Source organism: Solanum dulcamara, chromosome 1, assembly GCF_947179165.1.
Source record: "Solanum dulcamara chromosome 1, daSolDulc1.2, whole genome shotgun sequence".
Taxonomy (NCBI): Eukaryota; Viridiplantae; Streptophyta; class Magnoliopsida; order Solanales; family Solanaceae; genus Solanum; species Solanum dulcamara.
The window spans coordinates 2,559,989-2,573,812 of record NC_077237.1 but is presented as its reverse complement, the minus strand read 5'-3'; the positions used below and the strand labels follow the sequence as shown (position 1 = coordinate 2,573,812).

The 13,824-nt window shown below is 33.7% G+C and overlaps 1 protein-coding gene across 1 annotated transcript; it reads right to left on the bottom strand.

The window, feature by feature from the left end:
• Positions 1 to 8,932: 8,932 nt before the first annotated feature.
• LOC129897360 (8-hydroxygeraniol dehydrogenase-like) lies at positions 8,933 to 13,824 on the bottom strand. The gene is made up of 6 exons (XM_055973030.1): positions 12,908 to 13,824; positions 12,064 to 12,201; positions 11,498 to 11,611; positions 10,574 to 11,084; positions 9,832 to 9,985; positions 8,933 to 9,310 (listed from the first exon to the last, which is right to left on the bottom strand). The coding sequence occupies exons 2-6, from the start codon at positions 12,159 to 12,161 to the stop codon at positions 9,108 to 9,110; spliced, it is 1,080 nt and encodes a 359-aa protein (XP_055829005.1). The 5' UTR covers positions 12,162 to 12,201; positions 12,908 to 13,824; the 3' UTR covers positions 8,933 to 9,107.

Below are 13,824 nucleotides of genomic sequence, written 5' to 3'. Positions count from 1 at the left end.
TGAAATTAGCCGTTTCTTATGTCATATGTAACATGAATACATATCTAAGAGGGATACAATGTAATTTCATAGAACTAGGGTTTTCTGAATGTTATAAACATAGCCTCCAAACTTATTATAGTAGGGAATAATTTCAATATATCTTATATATACCTCGCACTTTTTTTGAAGACTCATACATAAACTCATATGCATTTTGCTTCACCTTTTTTTTTTCCAAACTCTCAACAGTTTTTTTTTTATTTATTTATAGTCTTTGTATGTCAAAGCTTCGATATGCACCTGAATAGACAATGTATGAATATTCTTCAGATTATTCAAAAATATTATCCGTTCATTCCTTATTATTTTATTCAAAAATATACTATAATAAAATAATAGGGAATGAGTGAATAAATATTATATTGTAATATATTTGTGAATAAAATAATAGAGAATGGACGAATGATATAAGACGGTGAGGGAAGGACGTATTTAGTATGTGCGGGTGTACTGTCGCCTATGCACGCGTCTTGTTCCTTTTGGGAAAAGGCAATGCACATATGTTGCTGGGAATGGGTTTTCTCGTGTTCAAGGGTACTTTTATCTAAATTTTTTTAACTTCTTGTAATGGTTAAACTTTAAACAGTGTTTAAAAAAACTTGACTATGTTTTAAAGGATGCCAATCATATATGGACTACCTGGTGCCATTTTTTACCAATTGGAAATGGCAAACTTGGTCCAATTTTGGAGTAGATTTAGACTTTTGGCCCATTTAAAAAGTTTGTTTCCATGGGGTTGGATGTAGATGTAGTATCTGGTAATATAATGTCAAAACAGTATAAGTCCAAACCAAAAAAGGAAATAAAATACAGAAATAAGAATTAACTATTTCAACTTAGGATCGAGGTGTGTTTTAATATAAATTGATTGATAGTTGAGGTATAAATCTAGCGAAAAGCTGATAGTTTAGGTAGGAATATAGAATAATGGATAGTACTTAAATAGAAGTATAGAACAATGAATAATTGAAATATAAAGCTTGCGAAAAAGTTATAGTTTAGATAGGTAAGTAAAACAATGGATAGTAGAGGTATGGAACTCGCGATAAAGTGATAGTTTAGATAGGTAAATAAAATAAGAATAGTCGAGGGATGAAACTCACGAAAATGTTAAACTTTATACATGTAATTAAAAAGAACAATGGATAGTTGAACTATGAAACTCGCAAAAAAGTGGTAAGTCTAAATATATATCAATAAGATAAAAATATATATATCTTAAAATGTTAGTCAAAATTCATATCGTTTCATTCTCAAAAAGGAAGTTGTGAACACTAAAAAGGAACAAAGTGAGTATATATATATATATATATATATATATTTACTTTCTTTAATTAAAATAAATTAATAGCTTCTAAGAATATAATTTAGTGGGCAATGAAATGGATAACGAATCATGAGATCTTATCCTAGCAAAAGTAAAAAACATTAGATGATTCTTACTGTATACTCAAGTCTTAATGGACAAAATAATTTGATATCAATAAAAAATAATAGGTATTTTTTTCGTTTCAAAATAAGTAGTGTTTTTGACGTGGACACTATCTTTAAAAAAATTACTCACGTTTAGAAAATAAGAAGTTTTTTTATTGTTATATGTTGGAGAAGAGGAATATTGCACCAAAGCAAAAGAAGAGAAGAAGAAGAAAATGAAAGCAGAAGAAGAGAAGAAGAAGAACATGAACACTGCAGAGCAAAAAGAAAGGAAGAAAAAGAGATAAGGACGAGTATAGAAGAAGCTGAAGAGTTTAAGACTCTTCAGCACACACACGTGGAGACTTCTCCTCCACATAACATTATATATATATATATATATATATATATATATATATATATATATATATATATATATATAAAATACCACAAGCAAATTTAAAATGTACATTTAATATATTTATGCCCATATAGTTATGGGCATATAGAATAGAATTTTGTACAGATTTTCAGCCCATATCTTCTTGTCTCCATTGTATAAGTTCTATATAAACTAAATGTACATGACATAAATATACACACAGAAAATTTATCTCAGTTCTTCTCTCTTTAATTCCTACATGGTATCAGAGCATTTCTAAGCTCAATTCAGATCTGTGTTTGTACCATCATCATCATCATCACTTTCAAAATCTACATCATCATCATCACTTTCAAAATCTACATCATCATCATCTTCAAATACCTGTTGAAACAAAATGCCTGAAGCAGCTCAAGATAAGTCAGGAAGTGGAGAGAAAGGAACCACGTATGAAAGCAGCCATCCTTACCACCTAAACAATTCCGACTCACCTGGTATGACTTTGGTCAACAATGTTTTCGACGGAAGAGGATATCCAGGTTGGAGGAGATCCATCCTCCTATCCTTATCAGCCAAGAAGAAACTTGGTTTCATCAATGGAACCTGCAGGGTTCCAGAACTGGAATCTGCAGATTTTGAACAATGGAGTTGTGTTAACGACATGATCATATGTTGGATATCAAATGCACTATCTAAAGATATTGCAGATAGTGTAATGAGTTCCAAAACTGCTAAGGAACTTTGGGACAGTCTGGAGCAGAGGTTTGGGAAGTCAAGTGGTGCCAAAATCTACCACCTGCAGAAGGAATTAACAAGTCTAATACAAGGGAATAGTGACATTGCAGGTTACTTCACCAAATTTAAGAGACTATGGGATGAATTGGATGGGATAAATGTAATTGTTTGTTGCTCATGTAAGTGCACTTGTGATGGGAAAGCAAAATTAACAAAATCACTAGAAGATCAAAGGTTGATTCAGTTCCTAATGGGACTGAATGATGTATATGCTCAGGCAAGAGGAAATATACTTATGATGAATCCTTTACCTAGAATGGATGTTGCATATTCATTGCTTTTGCAGGATGAGAGTCAAAGGGAAGTGTATGCAAACACAAACTACATCTCTGATTCTGGATCATTTCTGGCAGCAAGTCAAGCAAAACAACAGGACAACAAACTGATTGCTGAGTTTGCAGCATTCATGGCCAGTGGACAGGGAAGAAATATACAGAGATTCAAACATCAAGCAGTAACAGGAACAAACACATACCAGAGGTATAGCAATACAGGTCAAAATCAGAAACATGATAAGTCACAGAACAGATTTAAGGGTAAGAAGAAATATGATCCAAACCTGTCATGCACTCATTGTGGGAAAACAGGGCATGTGCATGATAGTTGCTACAGACTGCATGGATTTCCTGCAGATTTTGAGTTCACCAACTCCAGAAACTATCACTCTCAGATTAAAGCAAATGCAACCCTGACTCAGCAAGCAGATGAAGACATTGCCAGGACAGATCCTGGAATCAGTGATAAAAATTTTGAGGAACAGTTCAGCAAGCAGCAGATTGCAGAAATGATACAAATATACAAGCAAAGCAAATTGACACAGACAGGAATCAATGCAAATGCAGTAGCTGGTACTATTTTTAAATACTCAAATTCCATACACACTAATCTTAAGCAAGATACTTGGATAATTGATTCAGGAGCCTCAGAACACATGTGTTTTGACCCCAATTCCTTCTTGTTTCTAGAACCCCTGACTGTGCCTTTGAACATTAATTTACCTAATTCTTTCAAGGTAAGTGTGACCCATATAGGAAGCATCTCTATTTTGCCAGGACAGGTCATAACTGATGTGCTGTTTGTGCCAGATTTTAAGTATAATTTACTTTCAATTCACAAGTTCTGTGTTCAGTTTCAGTGTGATGTCCTATTCACTGCTACTGGATGTTTCTTGCAGGACCTTTCAGTGAGGAGTCCTCAAGTTTTTGGTGAAGTTAGAGAAGGACTCTATTTATTGGATTCCAACACTGACAAGTCTAGAAATAGTTTCAATGATGTATCTCCAGATCCCATCCCACAATCATTTTCAGTTTTTAATTCAGCACATGTTACTGCCACTCCTAGTATAAAACTTTGGCATGTAAGGTTGGGACATCTTCCATTTTCAGCAATGAAACATTTAAGTTTTCTTTCATGTGAATCCACTCCTGATTTTGTTTGTGACATATGTCCTAGAGCTAGGCAAACTAAACAACCCTTTCCTACTAGCAACATCAAATCCACACATATTTTTGATCTCATTCATATAGACATTTGGGGACCCTACAAGTGTAGTACTTACAATGGTTTCAGGTTTTTTCTCACCATAGTAGATGACTACAGTAGAGGGACATGGACATTCTTACTAAGCACTAAAAGTAATGCTTTTCCTGTACTAAAAAACTTCCTATCCATGGTAGAGAGACAATTCAATCTCAGGGTTAAAATGATCAGATCTGACAATGCTTTAGAATTGGGGAAAGGGACACAGGAATCAGCATTTCTTGCTTCTCAAGGGATCTTACATCAGTTATCCTGTGTTGCCACACCTCAACAAAATGGAACTGTTGAGAGAAAACATAGACACCTCTTAGAAATTGCAAGAGGGTTAATGTTTCAGTCAAAATTGCCAATGATCTACTGGGGAGAATCTATCCTAACAGCTACTCATATCATTAATAGACTACCATCTAGTGTTCTAAAAGGACAAACACCTTATGCAGTACTTCTTAAACAAGAACCTACCTATGCCCATTTGAGAAATTTTGGATGTTTATGTTATGCTTCTACCCTGGGACAAGGGAGAAACAAGTTTGATGAAAGGGCTACTGCTTGTGTCCTACTGGGATACCCTTTACAGCACAAAGGGTATAAACTGTTATCTCTTGATACAAGGAAAGTGTTTGTATCTAGAGATGTCAGATTTCATGAATCACATTTTCCTTTTAGCTCATCTAAAAGCTCCCACACACCTATTTTTCTGCACTACCCTTCTTCCTCAGATCATGATCTTAATACTTCTTCCTACAGGACCCAATCCGAATCCACACTTCCTCAACAAACATCTCCACCTGCATCACCAGACACCCCTGCCCCTGCTCCTGTCACAGAACTACCAAGAAGATCTAGCAGGATGTCTCATGAACCTGGCTACCTAAAAGATTACATTTGCAATAATGTCATATTCACTGATCCATGGACAACCTGTTTTGATTACCCTCACAAGCCAAAAGGATATGCTTTCTCCTCCTTCCCAACATTCAGCATGGAAAGAGGCTATGAACTCCGAACTTCAGGCCTTGGCAACAAATCACACCTGGGATGTTGTCTTGCTGCCTAAAGGAAAGAAAGCTTTACCTTGCAAATGGGTATACAAGATAAAGCATCTCTCAGATGGAAGGATTGAACGACTAAAGGCCAGACTAGTAGTAAGGGGGGATATACAAAGGGAAGGTATAGACTATGGCGAGACTTTTTCACCTGTTGTAAAGATGACCACTATCCGGTGCCTGCTTACCATTGCAGCTAAAAAGAAGTGGTCTGTTTCACAATTGGATGTCAACAATGCATTCTTGCATGGTGACCTCCAAGAAGAGGTTTTTATGAAGTTCCCAGCAGGACTGACACCTCCTAGTCCTAACCATGTCTGTCTTCTGAAGAAATCCCTATATGGTTTAAAGCAGGCTTCCCGGCAGTGGTATGCTCGACTTGCAGGAGCTTTAGCCTTCAAAGGCTATTCCTCCTCCTTAAATGATTACTCCCTATTTTTCAAACATAATGGGAAACTTACTTCTATCTTAGCAGTATATGTCGACGATATTCTCCTTACTGGAAATGATTTGTATGAACTCGACAATATCAAATGCTTTCTCAACACAGAGTTCAAAGTCAAGAACCTAGGGCAAATTCATCATTTTCTTGGCATGGAAATTTTGAGAGAAGATCAAGGTTTTATTGTAAATCAACGCCAGTTTACCATGGACCTTCTTCATGAATTCGATGTCTCTCATCTGCCTTCAGTCACTTCTCCGCTGGATCCCTCCTTCAAGCTTCGAGCAGACGACAGTCCTCGCTTGGATAATCCCACTCCTTATCGCCGCTTGGTTGGAAAGTTGAACTATTTGACCAACACTCGCCCAGATCTATGCTTTGCTGTTCTTGCTCTGAGTCAATACATGCAACGACCCTGTTTATCCCATTTCTCGGCTGCCTTACGCGTTTTACGCTACCTGACCACAGATCCAGCTCAAGGCATCCTACTTTCTTCCGATCCATCATTTTCCTTACTGGCTTTTTGCGATGCGGACTGGGCCTCCTGTAAAGATTCACGCAAATCGGTCAGTGGTTTTTTTATTACCCTCGGAGGAGCTCCAATCTCTTGGAAATCAAAGAAACAAATCTCGATCTCCTTGTCCTCCGCAGAAGCAGAATACAGGTCCATGCGTCGTGTTACTACTGAACTTACTTGGTTAGTTCGCCTTCTTGAAGATCTTTCTGCTCCGATTTCCCTTCCAATTCCGCTACACTCAGACAGTCAAGCAGCCCTCCATATAGCTCGAAACCCGGTCTTCCATGAGCGCACCAAACATGTTGAGCTCGATTGTCATTTTGTGCGCCAACAGTTTCACTCTGGTTTGATTTCGCTATCCTTTGTTCCTTCCAAAGACCAACTCGCCGATCTCTTCACTAAACCCCTTTCTGGGGTTTCTCATCGGGCGATCCTGCGCAAGTTGAAGGTGCTCACACTCCCCTCCAACTTGAGGGGGGATGTTGGAGAAGAGGAATATTGCACCAAAGCAAAAGAAGAGAAGAAGAAGAAAATGAAAGCAGAAGAAGAGAAGAAGAAGAACATGAACACTGCAGAGCAAAAAGAAAGGAAGAAAAAGAGATAAGGACGAGTATAGAAGAAGCTGAAGAGTTTAAGACTCTTCAGCACACACACGTGGAGACTTCTCCTCCACATAACATTATATATATATATATATATATATATATATATATATATATATATATATATATATATATATATATATATATATATATATAAAATACCACAAGCAAATTTAAAATGTACATTTAATATATTTATGCCCATATAGTTATGGGCATATAGAATAGAATTTTGTACAGATTTTCAGCCCATATCTTCTTGTCTCCATTGTATAAGTTCTATATAAACTAAATGTACATGACATAAATATACACACAGAAAATTTATCTCAGTTCTTCTCTCTTTAATTCCTACATTATACCCTTAATTAAATGCCTTCAAAAAAAATTTGACTCTTTAATGATGTATACTCCATGTATTAAAACAAGAATAATTTTGAAAGAAAAAAATAAATTCTTCTTAATTAGGTACAACACCATTTACATTACTTATTTTGAAACAAAAAAAATATCTAATAAAATAATTATTAATTAAAATACACCTAAATTAACCAGACACTACTATCACGAAAAAGTACTTCAAATTAATACGTTCAGGCCAATCGATCCTATTTCGATTATACGGCTGGGTTTAAAACCAAAAAAGGGCACAATCAATATATTCACAAGTAGGTTGCTCACGGTTCGGTTTGGATCAGTTTTTATTTTAAAAATAACCAAATCAATTGAGTCGGTTATTCAAATTGTCAAACCAAACCAAACCAAACTATATCGGTTTTTAATATTCTGTTTTTGTCGGTTTTTATAGATTTTTTTGATTTTTATCGGTTTTTAAAACACCTTATAGTCACTATTTGAATTTAAACTTAGTTGAAATAGTATTGCCAAGAATAGTCCATCAAAATATTTTGCCGCAATCTAGTATAATTCAAAAGCATGGCCCAAGATCAAGAGTATAAAAACTCAATATAAATTATAATTTTCTCATAAAAAAAATTAAAATACACACACATATATATATACAAATTTAATTTTTAAATTATGTACATATAAAGTCGGTTTGGTTCGATTTTTTTTGATTTTTTTAGACTTGAAACCAAAATCAAACCAAATATTATCGGTTTTTTAATTTAAAAATCAAACAAAATCAAACTAAATAAATGTCGGATTTTTTTCCAATTTAATTTGGTTATCGATTTGGCTCGATTTTTTGCATTCTTTAACCGAAACAAAGTTACTAACTAGAGGAAGGGCTACCAGAGGAGGCAGAGAGTTCCGGATGGTCTTTTCACCTCAATATATTAATATATCAATATAACACAGCAACATAGTAAAGGAGGCTAAACAAAGCTAGAGCTTTTTCGTGTTCAGCCCTATCCACAAGATATGGACAAATTATGGTTGCAGTGTCGATTTGACAGAAATAATCTTGGTGCATGTGAAATGTATATAATTCTATGACATTTGTTTGATATCATAGAAAATATTTTTTAATTTTTTTAATGTTGAATTAATCAAATTTTTTAGATAATAATTTTTTAAGAAAATAAGTTTTTTAAATATGAAGAATATAATTTTCCTATTGAAATTAAGAATCGAGTTTTATAAGTAATATTATTGTGTCATCCAACACGTCATTTTCACTTTCACCACCCTAATCTCCTGTTTCCATCATCCATGTTCTTATCTTTCAAAATATTTTTCTATATTATATACAAATATTTTTAGAATAACATCTTTTACTTATCTAACGAACACAAGAAAATAAGAATTTTTGTTAACAAAATATTTTCATGAAATAGTTTCTTTCTTAATGAACAACAACTTAATTAGAACTAATTATATATTGTTACTTTTATTAAGTTATTTAATCATAATAAGTAATATAGTTTGAGAATTATGAAAAAATTGGCTAATTAATGGACGTGTCATATCAAACTAATAGTAATTTAATAACGAGCTGAATTATGAATCATTATTTGATCTAATTTTTTTGTCATAAGCAAATCTTGGACAAACTGGATCATAACTCGTTTATTAATTTGACCCGTCCGAATATATATGACTTGGTTCAATGGGTTGAACCCGAGATGATCTGTAACATTATTGGGTCAAAATAGTGTAACTTGACGGGTCAAAATGTAACTGGATTCAAACATATAAAAACAAATTTGAGATTAGGAATTGAAAAATAACAAAGACTTAAAAGGGTGAAAAGTTTTGATAAGAAACTCACCCTAATGGCCAAAAATCTACTATTTCAGTCCTAAAAGGTTCCTTTTATTTTAATATTCGTAACGATAATATTCAGGCCAATTTACACACACCTTTAATCAGCTTTCAATGTGTTTCCAACATCGAGCACGAATCGATACTTGACATCCGATTTTGAAAGGCGTTCCATGGCAGTATTCACATAATCCATTGAAATAACTTCAACTTCAGGTGTAATATTATGTTTTGCTGCAAAATCAAGCATTTCTTGTGTCTCTTTCATTCCTCCAATGATGCTTCCTCCCATTATTTTCCTACCTGAATATTTAAGAATCCAAATTTTAAAGAAATGAAAAGAGAATTAAGAAAATTGGCGGCATACATCGATCAACCCTTTGAACTTTTTAATAAATTTCATGTAAACCCTCGGACATATTTTAACTGAGCATCTAATCACATTATAAAGTGTTCATATTACCAGTTCAAATTTTAGAAAAGCTTTTGCACGTATTCTCAAGGCCAATCATGTAGATAAGTTAACTATATAAAATGTCATCTCGTTTAATTATATACATCAGACTCAATTTGAACAAGCCTGAGGTTTTATGGCTTATTGAGACTAATGCATATAACTAAAATAAAAAAGTGACATATTTTTAGTGGTAAGCACACACAAAGACTTTTCAATTTTGAGCCAAAAGTATCTAATATCAATAGTTTATCATTTGTCCTGATCAATTGAGACATGTAATAGTTCGAATGTTTAAATAAAATTTATTAATAGAGTTATCGATGTATTCCGCCATGAAAATTCAGTAAGGATTATTTATTTCTTTTACCCATAAGCAAGGGGAAAACTGGCAACTCAAGTGGCTTTGGTGGTGCACCAACCATTACAAGCTTTCCATGAGGCTTTAATATATTGAGCAATGGAGAAATTGGATGTTCTGCTGAAACAGTGTCTATAATTCCATCCAATGTGCTTGTTGCACCCTGTAAATTAAAATAATAATAATAATAATAATAATAATAATAATAATAATAATAATAATAATAATAATAAAACAACTCGTATTCACATAAATGCTCGTCATCTACAATACTCTCATATTCACGGTATATATAAAATAAGTAATATAAGTTTCTTGCTTTTCTTTTTGATCCATTTTAAAAATAAATATCTCTTTTCCTTATTCACAACTTTAAAATTTCAATGTTTAAAACTACAAGATTGGTATATTCGACATATCATTAGTTTAGAAGCACGAGATTCAATAATCTTTTTTACTTTCTAAAATTCCGTGTCAAGTTAAAATCAGACAAATAAATTAAAATGAAGATAACATTATTTCAATCCTATAGCTCACATACCGTTTCAATCCAAGAAAACATGTCAAAGGACTTATGACCTGACACGTACATCCATTCAATCCTAACTCACATACCGTTTTAATTAGCGAACAACTTAATTTGATACATCCTACAGTCCTAGATGACATATAGTCGATATCGACTTGCCAAATTAGTTAATAATTATATAATAATCGTAATTTTCAAGCATAAAAATAGAAAAAAAAATACCTGCATTTGTTCTGGATCACGACTAATCAAGAATGAATTAGCACCAAGATGTTTAATAGCTTCATCCTTCTTATTAATTGAAGTACTAATAACAGTCACATTGCATCCAAAAGCCTTTGCAAATTTCACAGCCATATGGCCCAGCCCACCAAGGCCCACAACACCAATATTCAATCCAGGCTTATCAAGCCCAAAATATTTCAATGGGCTATATGTTGTGATCCCAGCACACAACAATGGGGCAGCTTCCATCGGTAAATTCTCCGGCCAACGGAACACGAAGTGCTCGTTGGCCACCATGAGATCGGAGAAGCCTCCGTATGTGGTGGTTCCATCGTAGTAAGCTGTACTATACATAGCAATGTGGCTAGGACAATATTGTTCGAGGTTATTGGTACAACTGTCACATTTTCGACATGATCCTACCAGTCCTCCAGCACCTACACTGTCCCCCACCTTCACTTTGTCTACCTTGCTACCGACCTCGGTTACCACACCCACGATCTCGTGCCTGTAAAAACACGCGTAAGATGTCGTTTGAATAGAGGTTCGATATCTAAATCATCTTTTTGAAATATTTAAAAGGACGTCTGACGTCTCTATATTTAACATTATTTACTAGTCGATATAGATGATACAAATCCCTATCAATAGTCCACATAATAAAAAATATTTTCCTTGAAAGTTTTATTTCAAACCAAAAAGGAAAGACAAACAAGTAGGCCAGAGGAAACAAGGTGGGTGAATTTATGCAATTTTTATTTTCTCTAATTTTTCTACACATGAAACTAAACAAGAAAAAAGAGAAATTTAACAAAAGATTTCCCTTTCTTAATAACCCTAGTTAATTTTCCATAATTTAAATATTTTGCAAGTATATATATTAAATTAAAGGAAAATTACTATGGAAAATAATTTATTTACCCAGGCACAATAGGGTACTTGGAATTGCCCCATTCATTCTTGAGCATATGAAGATCTGAGTGACAAATTCCACAATACAACACTTTGAATTGTACATCATTCTCCCCAGTAGCCCTGCACACACACACCCAAAAAAAAAAAAATAGAGAGTGAGAATTTTAAAACACTATGATCTTAATAAAATTAGAAGTAAACTATCTATGTATAATCAAGGGCGGACCTAGAGGGGCGGAACAGGATCATCCAAACCCTCCTTCCTAGAAATATTATATATATAAGGTCAATTTTTATGTGCGATGAATTTTTTAGTGAAAATTATGTCTCAACTATGATGAACAATATTAAAAATTACATAGTTGACATAATTTGATCTACTTACACCTATCCTTTTTAAAAAGAAAAGGTATATTAATACGGGTTGTGGTCCTTAATCAAAGGGCTCAAGTTTGAATCCCTGAGAATAAATTATTTTTTGTTGTAATATCGCCCTTAAAATTAGACATGCAATAGGTAAATTTTCAAGCCCTAATACAAATATCGAAGACTGAAATAAAAAAAAATCATACCTTCTTGAGAAGTTGAAAGGAGAAAGAACCCCAGAAGTGTCTCTAGCTGCCCATCCATAGGCTTTGATTGGGTGCTCAGTTTCATAAGATTTCACCATTTTTTCTCCAAAGTAAAGTTAATTAGAATTTAGAAGTCACCTTTAAAAAAAAAAAAAGTTGAATAAGAAGAAAATGTGTACAAAATTAAATCAAAGCTATCTTCAATACATTTGAGATGTTGGTTGTTTGGTCCAATCACTATTGAATATATTCTAAAGGATAAAAACGTGCAAAAAGAGAAAGAAAATAAATAGAGGCACACATTTAAAAAGTTTTTTCCCTTTAGATAATATATACTCTCCATTTATTTTATTTAATTTATATTGACTTGACACTTTCTTTAAAAAAATAATTTGTTAGAAGCTTATTTTTTACTAAATTGACCTTATTAATTATGTTTTCATGTGAAAAAACATAATTATTAATCAAAAACTATTTTAAAAAAAGAATAAAGAAGAATAATAAGTCAAATTATTATTTTAGTTAATGTTTTCTTAACATTTAATGTGGAAAAAAAAACATAATTATTAATCCAAAACTATTTTAAAGAAAATCCTACCAAACATGAGACAAATTATTCCGGAATTTAGTCTCGAAAATATAATCATTTATCCCTCAAACATGGGTATAGGGAGGTTAATACTTAATAGTTCAGTTATTTATCTAGTCTTAATCTCTATCCAAAGACTAGTCCTGTACAGAAACTCCTCAATTAGAACTATCCCTACTGGTTGGAAAAATCTGGTGCATATGATGGAGGAAGGCAAAGCAAAATTGAAAGTAACACAAGTTAAATGGAATCTACCTCCACTCGGTTGGTGTGCTTGCAACACGGATGAAGCTTCTAGAGGTAACCTAGAGAGGAGTGCTTATGAATTTTGTGTGAGAAATGCACAAGGGAATTTAATATATGCTCAAGCAGAGGAAATTGGAGAGGCCACCAATATAGAAGCAGAAATTGTGGCTCTACTAGAAGCCCTGAAATACTGTAAGCAGCAAGGGCTTAATAACATCATTTTTCAGACAGACTCCCAAACCATTCAAAAAAATTTAACTGGAGATTGGAAACCTCCATGCAATATAGCAGGCTGGATAGAAGAAGTGGAGGTATACAAGAGGGATATGGATGTCATTTTCAAGCACACCCTAAGAGAAGCAAATAAACTAGCTGATGCTCTAGCCAATTATGCGTTAGATGAAGGACCAATGCAGTGTTACTTGTTTAAGGATTTGCATGTACAGATGAGAAAAATTCTAAATAGTGATAAAAGTCAAATTCCTTATTTAAGAATTAAGAAATAATGAAGGAGATGGAGGAAACAGGAAAAGAGACACAGGAAGAAAATCAAAACCAGAGGGAGGAAAATGAAATTGGTTTCTTATTTGCAGGTATAAACCAACAAAACAACATCTTTTGGTCCCTTCATCATTGTCACACCACAATAACAGAGGATCAACCAAAACAACCAAAAAGGAAAGACGAGAAGGAGAAGGATCAGCTTCTAAATAAAGCAGCAAACACACATGCAGGGCTAAAATATACAAAAATCAGGCAGATTAGGCGCAAATCAGAAGAGAATCATCATTAATTTGGCCTCTTCATCATCTTCACAAACAAGAGAAAAGGAGACGACAAGGAGAAGGACCAAATTCTACATGAAAAACAAGACAACAAACACACATGCAGGGCTAAAAATCACAAAAAACAGCTAGATCAAGAGC